Here is a 12,932-nt window from a genome sequence, read left to right as displayed (position 1 = left end):
TCCACTCAATTTAGGGCCCCTCCATATGTCGTTTTTATTGTGAATTCATGATTATGCATGCTCATGGTGCTATCGGAGTGGTTATAAATGAGCCCACTTTCAGAAGTGTTTGTGCCTGCAAACATCTCAGGCTTCAGTTGACTTGCTACAGTGCAAGAGTCCCTTTCCGTATGGCAGTGATCACAGCGCAGTCACAGGCCGAAGCCATTCCTGCCTCACCACAGGCCGCATCCCTGGTTTGGAGAAAGAAATCCAGAAGGGATTTAAATGGGAAGACACAAATATGCATTGGGAAGCATCACAGGGCAACTAACAAAGGGTCCCTCCAGGCTGGTGGTTTATTGTCGCTGTATTCTGCAAGCTGTTCTTGACAAAATAATAAATGGAGCAAGGCATGCCATGTAAACAGCTCTGTCCAACAGAGAAGAACAGCAAGAGTTGCCACCCGCCAGCATCTGCCACCTGAGGCGGTTGCCTTACTTGGTGTTATGTACTGAGTCGAATAGGATCCAAACTGCAGCAGTCTGATTGGTCCTAGAACAATAGGATCCAAAAGGCAGCAGTCTGATTGGTCCTAAAACAATAGGATTCAGAATGCAGCAGTCTGATTGGTCCTAAGAACAATGCAGCAGTATGATTGGTTGGCAGGAACCACCCAATCATGCTCCAGATTGAAGTGAATCCACAACCTGATTGGCTTACAGTAGAATTCCGGAATTAGCCAATCATGTGCAGCCCATTGTGTAAATAATGTATATAAAGCAGATACTTTGAGGGGACTTTCATTCATTCCTCCTCACCACTATGAGCTGAATAAAGAGCATGAAATCACTTTGCGACTGAGTATATTTCACTTGGCCTGTGATAGGGTGGGCTTTGCCTGTTTCCAAAAGCCCCCAGTGTGGTATGGCGGAAGGTTGTGTGTGTGTGTGTGCTGACAGGGAAGGAGCAGCCAATGGGTCTTAGGGATGCATGTGAGGGAATGTGGGTGACGGAAGGCACTACTGGCACATGCCCTCACAGTGACTTCGGAGGTGAAGCGTGGTGTGAGCATGCTCCTCTAGCTTTCTAGCCTGAAGACTCAGGAGGAAACAAACGAAACACGTCACACAAATTTCCTCACACAAGGCAGCAGGGAGAGGCCATTGCAGGGTGATCACTGGGCTCAGAGGACATGCTCTCTGTGAGCCCTGCTCCCTCATCCCTGCTTGTCAAAGCGTGATCCTTTTTCCATCTCTTTAGTTCTCCCATTCGACTCAGACTGTAAGCACTCTGAGGCAAAAAAAAAAAAATGGTTTGTTTTGTTCAGTTCTCTAGGATATTCTGAGCACCGTCGGGATGGATGTTTGCTAGTGTTCTGTGACTACATATGGCAAGCTTCAAGCAGGTGCTCATGTTTAGGGTGCTGACATCACTGAACACTGCTTCCCTGTTTCTAGGCAGCAGCTGCAGCCACGAGACCATGCGTACAGCTCAATTGGCTCTTGAGGAGGAGCAGGATGGCGGCCCGAGTGCTGACAAGCTATGCCAGCCAGCCTATTGAGAGAGAGCACTATCCATGCGTGTTGCTATAGTAGCAACAGTCGATTGGGTGGAGTGCTCTTCCCAGAGAAGCAGGGGCTGGGAATTCTCAGGAAATGTATTACTACACTCCCGGCAGTTTATCCTAGAATTCGAGTTGAACTGCTCTAAGGCCTTATTAGAAAGAAAGAAAGAAAGAAAGCAAAGTCTCAGTCTTGAAAACCTGGTTTTTCAAGAAGTGTTGCCCGCAAAGCAACTTATACCCAGCTTGCCAGGTGTGCCAACTTGAATAAAATATTGAGGGGGGGCAGGTAAGCCCCACCTTGCGTAATGGATCACAAGAGGCGGCACACGCACACCATTTGAATGTCAATGCCCATCAACATGGGGGAGCGGTGGCCCCTCAAATATTTTATTGAGGGGGTCCGAAGGAACCTTAGCCCCTATGTGTTGACTCCTATGCAGCTTGTACAACCTATTATCCAGCCCTATTTTTCTAGAACAAGAGGTGCCAGAACTGACCATGAACAACTCCCTTGTTCTCGTATAATGGCAATGGCGCCTACCTGAGAGGTGCCAGAACTGAATTCTGGTGAGCTCCAGCTGCAAAAAAAAGCTGTGCTATTATCCACCAAGCTGAATACAGCCTGCTGGTTATGTACGGAACCCCAATGGAAGAAGCTGTTTGCTGGCACTGCAAAAACAGGATAGTGGTTAAAAACTTGGCAGGCTGTAATAGAGGAGTACTGGAGTGCCTTTGTCACCAGTTGTGTGGGCCTTCTTTAAGACTGATTGATTGCGGCCAAATTTGTTTTCTTTTTTGTTTCTTGCTTAAATAATTCTTGTTGTATCGAATGCTACTTGTGGGCCAAGCATAATAAATCTTAACAGCTCTGGCATTTGCCACTCTTTAGAACTGCGCCCTCAAGTTCTTAGAAGTTCACAGTTAGCCAGGGATCAGAAACCTGTGACCCTTGAGCTGTGCTTAGAGTCCCAACTCCCACCAGCCCCAGACAGGATGGCTTCTTAATGGTCAGGGATGCTGGGAATTGTAGCAGCAAGCCGAAAAAGCTCGTGCACTCCCAACGTTTCACCAAATACATACATACATACATACATACACACACGTTTGTGTCTGTTTTCATAACATGGATCACTCACTTCCACTGTGCATTTCTACATGTTGCAGCAACATTCATTTGATTTGTAGCAGTCCCGTCCTCTGCTAGCTTAAAAGCCAAGTGGGCGACTTTTCTTTTTGTTAACGTTGAACAATGAAACCATAACCCTCGTGCTACAATGCTAACTTGCTTCGGGAGCTGCGGTGTGTGAAATGGTAGGCTGCATTTAGTGCCATGGTATCCAACTAAACAGTTCTGCTAGCACAAACACTTTGGGTTGTACAGTGACACTCACTCTCCTCTCTCTATGTGCCCCCATGTACCCCCTAAGTAAATTCTGGACGTTCCCTCAACTCAGACATAGGGGACACACAAAGAGAAGAGAGGGAGGTAAAGTTCTGTTGCTCACTCCAAAGTCTTGATGTTACTGGAACTGTTTGGTTGGCTATCACCCTGTGCTTATGCCATTTATATGAATGTGCTCCAGACAAGATGAACTACCATCCCACAGAGCTTTGAGTTATAAATAGCTGAATCCTGAAGGATGACAGCTCTAGCACGCTAACAAAATGTTAACAAGGCGTTTCCCCAAAGGCAAAAATAGGAAGAGGAATTATCATTTGATAGGAACTAGAAAACAGAGGCTGTCCCTGGTCAGTAGACACGCTGGGCCAAGGTTGACCTGGCAAAATCCATGCATGAAGCTCAGAGGGTAGGTGCCACCACTTCTGTGGTGCTTTTTAGATGCTTTAAATTGTTTTAAAGTATTTTAAAATACGTCTTTATTTCATTTTTAATTGCCTTGTTTTATCAGGGATAATAATAATAATAATTTATTATTTATACCCCGCCCATCTGGCTGGGTTTCCCCAGGGATGTGTTTGCCATGTGGGGAAGAACAGCAAAGCATAAATTTAATAGACAATAAATTAAATAATATGTCACCAGCAAGCTCTTGAATCTGGTGAGCTAGCAAAGAGGCAGCCAGTTCAATTCTTTCAGCATGGATGAAATAGCTAAGTGCTCCTCTCAGCATCCTAGCTGCTGAATTCTGCCCTAGTTGCAGTTTCTGGGCCAGGTGCAAAGGCAGCCCCACAGACAGTACATGCCAGCCATCTAATTGTGAGGTTGCCAATGGCCAAGCTAGCCTTGTTAAGGAAAGAACATAGCTGTCGTACCAACTGAAGATGGTAATAGGCACTCCTTGCCACCGAGATCTCCTTGGCCTCTAGTGGCAAAGATGATTCCAGGAGCGCCCTCCGAATTATGTACCTGTTACTTCATAAGGAGTGCAGCCCTGCCCCACACAGGCAAACAAACTAATTCCTGAACCCAGGAACCACTTGCTGCCAAGGATTCAGAGAGATTATTAGCCCATCACAACACCCAGGCATTGGTTCATACACTTGCAACCTGTCCTGATTCGGACATTGTAGAGAAATAGTTAACCAAACAGAGCTATTTCAAAGTAGGTTTTGTTGTTGTCTGTCCTACCACAGCGGGGAGGTTTGCAGTTCTGAGAATGCGGCAAGTTATCAGAGCAGTGGCTGCAGAAAAGAGACAGTGAGTATTTGTTCAGCACAGATTTAATACGAGGTGGCTACGAGCCAAGGACTGTTAAAACATCCGTCTGTGATGGATCAGTGAAATGCAACCTGCCGAGAACGCTTTTTAAAAAGCATTTTTCTTCCTGGCTATGATTCTGCTGTAGGAAGTTGGCAGGAGCCATGGCACTGAATCAGCAAGCGCATAATTAAACCCTGTATGCAAGAGACTTTAAGTGTGGTGACCCATTTCTTTGCTTGCTTCCTGGTAGGATCATTATTGTACCTCAGTCCATGTACTCTGCTGTGTTAGTCGATCTCAGGGGAGATTCTGCTGCTACCTTTAAGTACACAGCTGCATCACTTGTGAAACATAGACCCATAGAATCATAGAACCAAATACAAGAGTGTGACTTGCTGCTCATACCTTTTTAAAGGTGAAGTCAGGCGTAACAATTACAGTCGATCAGGTATATGAAGACAAGCAGCAAAGTCAGTCCTCAGGGAATGTGCAGGCGACCTTGGAACGGACAGCTCACGGAAGAACCCCAACCAAACCTAAGAGGAGGCGTGTAGTGGTGATAGGGGATTCCCTACTGAGGGGAACAGAAGCAGTGATCTGTGGGCCTGACAAGATGTCTCGAGAAGTGTGCTGTCTCCCCGGGGCTAAGATCCAAGATGTAACTGAACGACTGCAAGGAATCATAAAACCCACTGACAAATACCCCTTCCTCTTGGTTCATGTGGGAACCAATGACACTGCAAGCAATAGCCTCCAGAAGATCAAAAGAGACTATGAGGCTCTGGGCAGGAAATTGAAGCAATTAAATGCACAAAGTGTCATCTCATCTGTCCTCCCAGTTGTACGACGTGGCCCAGGGAGAGAGGGAAAAATAGTGGAAGTGAACAGCTGGCTTCGCAAATGGTGTAAACAGGAACGGTTTGGATTCTTAGATCACGGACTGCAATTTCTTGAAGATGGACTTCTGGCAAGCGATGGGCTGCACCTCACAACGGTTGGGAGGAATGTTTTTGCCAAAAATCTCAGAAACCTCATCAGGAGGGCTTTAAACTGACTAATGTGGGGGAGGGAAACAGTGCTCCTGAAGGTAGGAGTCTATCAATTGATGAAGATGATCATCCAAATGTCATAGACCAAATGGAGCAAACAGCACGCAGACCTAGTGGTGGGAGGAAAAAATCCTTAAATAAGAGACACGGGGGAATGATTAATGGACTTCAATGTCTGTACACTAATGCGCAAAGCATGGGAAATAAACAAGATGAGCTTGAGCTCCTGGTACAGCAAACTAAATATGACATAATAGGCATCACTGAAACCTGGTGGGATAAGTCCCACGATTGGAATGTAATAATGGAGGGATACAATCTATTTCAGAGAAACAGACCAGACAAGAAAGGAGGAGGAGTGGCATTATATGTCAGGGATGTGTATACCTGTGAAGAGATCCAAGATTTAGAACCTCAAAGCCAAAGTGAGAGCATTTGGGTCAAAATTAAGGGAGAGAAGAATAACAGTGACCTCATTGTGGGAGTTTACTATAGATCCCCAAGCCAAACGGAGGACATAGATGATGCCTTCCTGGAACAGATGGCCAAGCATGCAAAAGGAAGGGAGATAGTAGTAATGGGGGACTTCAATTACCCCGATATTTGTTGGATGTCAAACTCAGCCAAGAGCATAAGGTCAAACAGATTCCTCACTGGCCTTGCAGACAACTTCATTGTCCATAAAGTGGGAGAAGCAACAAGAGGAACAGCCATTTTAGATCTGGTCCTAACCAATGTTGATGACCTGGTTAGTGGGGTAGAAGTGGAAGGATCATTAGGCGCGAGTGATCATGCTCTTCTGAAGTTTACTATACAGCGGAAAGGAGCAGCCAAGCATACTAGGACTCAATTTCTTGACTTTAAGAAAGCTGACTTCATAAAACTTAGGGAAGTGCTGGGTGAGATCCCATGGACAGTAATACTAAAAGGAAAGGGAGTTCATGATGGCTGGGAGTTTGTTAAGAGGGAGATAGTAAAAGCACAACTTCAGGCAATACCAATGAGACGGAAACATGGAAGGTGCCTAAAGAAGCCAGGGTGGCTATCTAAAGAACTTTTAACTGAGTTAAGATTAAAAAAGGATGTGTACAAAAAATGGAAAAGGGGGGAAACCACCAAAGAGGAATTCAAACAAATAGCCAGCACGTGTAGACACAAATTCAGAAAAGCTAAAGCACAGAATGAACTCAGGCTTGCTAGAGAGGTTAAAAGCAACAAAAAAGGCTTTTATGGGTATGTTCGTAGCAAAAGGAAGAACAAAGAAACAGTGGGGTCACTCAGAGGAGAAGCTGGTGAAATGCAAACAGGGGACACAGAAAGGGCTGAACTCCTCAATGCCTTCTTTGCCTCAGTCTTCTCCGATAAAGAAAACAATGCCCGACCTGAAGAATTTGGAGCAAATGATTCAGCAGAGGAAACACAGCCCAGAATAACTAAGGAGATAGTACAAGAATACTTGGCTAGTTTAGATGTATTCAAGTCTCCAGGGCCAGATGAACTGCATCCAAGAGTATTAAAAGAACCGGCAGATGTGATCTCAGAACCACTGGCAGTCATCTTTGAGAATTCCTGGAGAACAGGTGAAGTCCCGGCAGACTGGAGGAGGGCAAATGTTGTCCCTATTTTCAAAAAGGGGAAAAGAGAGGACCCAAATAATTACCGCTCAGTCAGTCTGACATCAATACCAGGGAAGATTCTGGAGCAGATCATTAAGCAAACAGTCTGTGAGCACCTAGAAAGGAATGCTGTGATCACCAATAGTCAGCATGGATTTCTGAAAAATAAGTCATGTCAGACTAACCTGATCTCGTTTTTTGACAGAATTACAAGCCTGGTAGATGAAGGGAACACAGTGGATGTAGCCTACCTTGATTTCAGCAAGGCATTTGACAAGGTGCCCCATGATATTCTTGTAAAGAAGCTGGTAAAATGCGGTCTTGACTATGCTACCACTCAGTGGATTTGTAACTGGCTGACTGACCGAACCCAAATGGTGCTCATCAATGGTTCCTTTTCATCCTGGAGAAGAGTGACTAGTGGGGTGCCACAGGGTTCTGTCTTGGGCCCGGTCTTATTCAACATCTTTATCAACAACTTGGATGATGGACTCAAGAGCATCCTGATCAAATTTGCAGATGACACCAAACTGGGAGGGGTGGCTAACACCCCAGAGGACAGGATCACACTTCAAAACGACCTTGACAGATTAGAGAACTGGGCAAAAACAAACAAGATGAATTTTAACAGGGAGAAATATAAAGTATTGCACTTGGGCAAAAAAAATGAGAGGCACAAATACAAGATGGGTGACACCTGGCTTGAGAGCAGTACATGTGAAAAGGATCTAGGAGTCTTGGTTAACCACAAACTTGACATGAGCCAACAGTGTGACGTGGCAGCTAAAAAAGCCAATGCAATTCTGGGCTGCATCAATAGGAGTATAGTATCTAGATTAAGGGAAGTAATAGTGCCACAGTATTCTGCTCTGGTCAGACCTCACCTGGAGTACTGTGTCCAGTTCTGGGCACCACAGTTCAAGAAGGACACTGACAAACTGGAACGTGTCCAGAGGAGGGCAACCAAAATGGTCAAAGGCCTGGAAATGATGCCTTATGAGGAACGGCTAAGGGAGCTGGGCATGTTTAGCCTGGAGAAGAGGAGGTTAAGGGGTGATATGATGTTGTTGTTTAGTCGTTTAGTCGTGTCCGACTCTTCGTGACCCCATGGACCAGAGAACGCCAGGCACTCCTGTCCTCCACTGCCCCCCGCAGCTTGGTCAGACTCATGCTGGTAACCTCGAAAACACTATCCAACCATCTCGTCCTCTGTCGCCCCCTTCTCCTTGTGCCCTCCATCTTTCCCAACATCAGGGTCTTCTCCAGGGAGTCTTCTCTTCTCATGAGGTGGCCAAAGTACTGGAGCCTCAGCTTCACAATCTGTCCTTCCAGTGAGCACTCAGGGCTGATTTCCTTCAGAATGGAGAGGTTTGATCTTCTTGCAGTCCATGGGACTCTCAAGAGTCTCCTCCAGCACCATAATTCAAAAGCATCAATTCTTCGGCGATCAGCCTTCTTTATGGTCCAGCTCTCACTTCCATACATCACTACTGGGAAAACCATAGCTTTAACTATACGGACCTTTGTTGGCAAGGTGATGTCTCTACTTCTCAAGATGCTGTCTAGGCCTGTCATTGCCCTTCTCCCAAGAAGCAGGCGTCTTTTAATTTCGTGGCTGCTGTCACCATCTGCAGTGATCATGGAGCCCAAGAAAGTAAAATCTCTCACTGCCTCCATTTCTTCCCCTTCTATTTGCCAGGAGGTGATGGGACCAGTAGCCATGATCTTCGTTTTTTTGATGTTGAGCTTCAGACCATATTTTGCACTCTCCTCTTTCACCCTCAATAAAAGGTTCTTTAATTCCTCCTCACTTTCTGCCATCAAGGTTGTGTCATCTGCATATCTGAGGTTGTTGATATTTCTTCCGGCAATCTTAATTCCGGCTAGGGATTCATCCAGCCCAGCCTTTCGCATGATGAATTCTGCATATAAGTTAAATAAGCAGGGAGACAAAATGCAGCCTTGTCGTACTCCTTTCCCAATTTTGAACCAGTCAGTTGTTCCATATCCAGTTCTAACTGTAGCTTCTTGTCCCACATAGAGATTTCTCAGGAGACAGATGAGGTGATCAGGCACTCCTCATATCAGGGTGATATGATAGCCATGTTCAAATATATAAAAGGATGTCACATAGAGGAGGGAGAAAGGTTGTTTTCTGCTGCTCCAGAGAAGCGGACACGGAGCAATGGTTCCAAACTACAAGAAAGAAGATTCCACCTAAACATTAGGAAGAACTTCCTGACAATAAGAGCTGTTCGACAGTGGAATTTGCTGCCAAGGAGTGTGGTGGAGTCTCCTTCTTTGGAGGTCTTTAAGCAGAGGCTTGACAACCATATGTCAGGAGTGCTCTGATGGTGTTTCCTGCTTGGCAGAGGGTTGGACTCGATGGCCCTTGTGGTCTCTTCCAACTCTATGATTCTATGATTCTATGAATTTTAGAGCTGTAGGTTCACTCTGAAACTGCCTCTTCTGTGTTCAGTCTAGTTGTCTCTTTTCCACTCCATGGTGGAATTCGGAGTGGGGTGGGGGGATAGATTTGCAAGTTTGAAACAGAAGCTGGCTATGTGCAGTGCTGATTGACTGCCCCACATCATGTTCCCAAGAAAGCTTTCTGTTCGAGCCCTGGAGCAGTTTAGCAAAGGAACAAGCAGGAGCTGGCCATACATGGGTGTGCACTGCTCAACTGACAGTGATGCCCGTGTATTTTGTGTAAGAGTATCAAACCAAGTGTGAGAATCCTTTGATCAGGCTAATGGGAATGTGAGTTGGATTACTGGATAGGAGTGGCTCTGGAAATACTCTGTAAAAGCACAGTGACAGTCCAATCCATCCAAAAAAATCCTTCATGTCAAGTTTGCCCCAGATCGATGTGGCTGTTGCAAATACACACCAATGCCAAAGGACCCCACTCTGTTGTTTCCCAATGTTGTTCCACCCAGTAGTAATAAACATAGTTGTAAGTGTGTGTTGTAAACTTAATAAACTGTTGTCGTTTTGCAGAAGGACCAAGAAGCAGTTGGATATCCACTTCCTGAATTCAGAAGATTTTCTTCATGGGAGCAGGAGCTAGAAAAGAAATATTCCTGTAAAATGGTATGTTTGATGGCATAGCAATCCTTCCAGAGTTGAGATCAAATCAAGTGATGAGACCCTGTTGTGGCTACTGCCACCAAGGACAGCAAGGTTGTAAGAAGCAGTGACTTCTTGGTGGTAGCCCCCATATTGTGGAAATTATCCCAAAGGGAAACCTACACCCTTGTCCCTTTAAGGTTGACAAGTAAGATCTTCTATTTTTATTAACCCAAACCTCTGAGTTGCAATAGTCCACTTTTGATTATTAAATAGATTTTTGTATGATAGGGTTGACCTGTTTGGGCCTGTTTTGGTTGTAGATTGTTGCATGGTGCTTTGAGGACTGAATGAATGGAGCAATTATGAATTCTTGACCATGGTGCTTTCATATTGCCTCGTTTTGTATCTATTCCAGGTTTCTTTATTTGCTGATGCGTATTGCACCCACTGCCAGGAAGTGTTGCAGAATGTAAAAAACAAGGATCTTGACCAGGTCAGTGTGATGTTTGTGTTAGGTCTCTGCATAAGCCTTCCTTCCATGTTTATTTGATAGGAAGTTCCACATCATTTCTCTGGCTGTATTTAGACCAAAGGTGATGTGAAGTTAATGTCTTTGCCATTGCCACATAGGTTTGTTTTAGTTTTTAAAATGCAAATATCAGATGATGAGAGAGACTGATAATTATTAGGATTGCAGGAGGCAGGGAGGAGGAATTCAACTCTTTCTTTCCGTGCTGTGGTCCTGAAGAAAACACCTCATCTGAAAGAGGCTTGGGCCACTCTGGCTACTGTGGGAGCAGAATGCTGGAATAGGTGGGTCTTTGGTCTGATCCAGTAGGGCTCTCATGTTCTTAAGATGCTATATGCTTTGAGGGGGCAGGGAATGCCTTTGCTCCCAAGGAAACATGCATATATATAAGACTGTAGCCATTAATGGAATGTCCTCCTTCCCGTAAATCTCATTACTCCAACTACTTTATCCTAAATCTCTGCTTGATTATGATGATATACAAGCAGGCAAAATAAACAGTCCCGTAACCTCTGTTTTTTCTAGATTTCATTGCTAATATTACATGCTTTAGACACCCGAGACTTTTATTTTGCCTTCTTTTTGGAAACAATGGGGATCACTACCAATATTTTACTTCCGTCTTCTAGGCCTGTTGGATTAAATTTTTTTAAGCCAAACATGAGTAGAGCAAGTCTTCTTCTACCCCCCCCCCCCAGCCCACCACCATTATGTGGAGATGCATGTTCAGGAGCAGTGTAGCCGTTGCGTTAGGGGAAGGAAGCATTCCAGGGGATTCCCAACATCTGGGAAGGCAGCAGAAGCACATGGTGGGTTCTGGGCTGAGCAAATGTCCTTAAGCTTCTTTTCCCAACAATAAATGACTTCAATGTTGCAGTGAAAATTCATTAAGTATGTGCTCCTTTAGGTGGAAGAGCTCTTCACTTCTTTCTGGAAGTCTCTGAAGCCTGACGCAATAATGTTTGTGTCCCAGGCAGATGTTTGCCAGCTGTTTCAATGCTATGACAGGCAGCTCTTCCAGGTACCACTTTTCATATATTAGACCAGAGGTTCCCAAACTTTGAATCAGACCTTCTTTGGGAGAAGTGGGGCAAAATGTGCCGATAAAAGTGAAGCTCTTCAACCAGATGGGCATTTCCTTGCTTCTGCAGCTAATACATGTATGGCTTCAATGGCCCCTGGTTGACAGAGAAACCTTGTATATTCATACAGGATTTGTGGGGATGGCTGCCTTCCTAGTCCTTCATCATCTCAACCTCACTTGAGGAGAAAGAAACCCCAGAAGGGCTGCTCTCATATTCCAATGATTGGTGCTCATTTGTGATTTTCAGAAGGTGGTGTACATGGTTTTCCTCCCCATTTCAACCTCACAACAACCCTGTGAGGTAGGTTAGGCTAAGAACAGACAGTGAGTGGCCTGAGGTCACCCAGTGAGCTTCATGGCTGAGTGGAAATTTGAATCCTGGCCTCTCAGGACCTAGTCTAGCACCCTAACCACAACGCCACACTGGCACTGAGATTTTCTGAGGAGATCTTATGAGGAGACCTTATTATGAGCCCCTTTGCTGCTTAGTGTGGCCATGTGTCCTACTTTACAGTGCAGAGTTTGAAGGAGTCCTCTATTTGAAAGCCCCTGCAAGCAGTTTCAGGTTTAACATCAAGGGCTCTGTAGTTGCCCGTAATCAGTTAGCACCAAGACAGCAGACTATACAGGCACGCAGGTTACCTAATCCCTGTCTTCTCCATCATGGTGAGATATGTTACTTGCATTTCTATTTAAATTGTAGTCATCATTTCTAATTTTGCATCTGTACATATAAATTTGTAAGTGCAAATTTTAATCAGCTGCTTGTTGCCTTCTATATCCTCATGAAAATTCATCAGCATTTTAGTGAGAATTTCTCCTAATGACTAACACACATATTTTTGTATGTTATTGAACAATATGTGTTTTGTAGGTTATTTTCACTAACATATTTATTAATAATACATGCATATATATTTTTGGTAAACATGGTGTGGTTGGAGAACTTCATTGCAAAATTCGGGTAAGTGCAGATTTCTAAGGAAAGATGTGTGTTTCAGAAGGTACTGATTTGATAGATTCAGCTTTAAATGCAAAATGGATTCTCGTCCAACCCTAGTTACAGCAAGAAACCACGCTTCTCCAAGTTTGTAATGCAGAACTGTTTGTAATGTAATGCGGAATTGTGGCTTCCACTAAAGTGAAAGCAGAAGCTTTCATTTTTCTCTTGCACATTAAAAGGGAGAGGGGGCTCACTGTGGTCATTCCTAATCTCGTAAACCTAAACCATGGTTTAAGTAATTGTCTGAACTGGGTCGCTGTATTTAATCCTCAAGAGGAAAGTAATTTCTAGTCACTTCAGTGGTTTGGAACAATCTGTTGGGAAACAATCTGTTTTCATGTTGTGTTCATTGCATTTGCTTTTGGGTAAGA

The 12,932-nt window shown here is 44.6% G+C and overlaps 1 protein-coding gene across 4 annotated transcripts in view; it reads left to right on the top strand.

The window, feature by feature from the left end:
• The window catches only part of RFX8 (regulatory factor X8), a 47,666-nt gene that overhangs the window by 17,797 nt on the left and 16,937 nt on the right, over positions 1–12,932 (top strand). For all 4 annotated transcript variants that reach the window (XM_079972768.1, XM_079972767.1, XM_079972770.1 and 1 more), the window contains 4 exons: positions 4,142–4,205; positions 9,874–9,966; positions 10,361–10,438; positions 11,382–11,495. In XM_079972768.1, the coding sequence (XP_079828894.1) occupies positions 4,142–4,205; positions 9,874–9,966; positions 10,361–10,438; positions 11,382–11,495 (349 nt within the window). The remainder of the gene's footprint in view (positions 1–4,141; positions 4,206–9,873; positions 9,967–10,360; positions 10,439–11,381; positions 11,496–12,932) is intronic.

This window comes from Podarcis cretensis, assembly GCF_951804945.1.
Source record: "Podarcis cretensis genome assembly, chromosome: 4".
In the NCBI taxonomy this organism is placed as follows: domain Eukaryota; kingdom Metazoa; phylum Chordata; class Lepidosauria; order Squamata; family Lacertidae; genus Podarcis; species Podarcis cretensis.
This window is presented reverse-complemented; position numbering and strand designations above follow the sequence as displayed.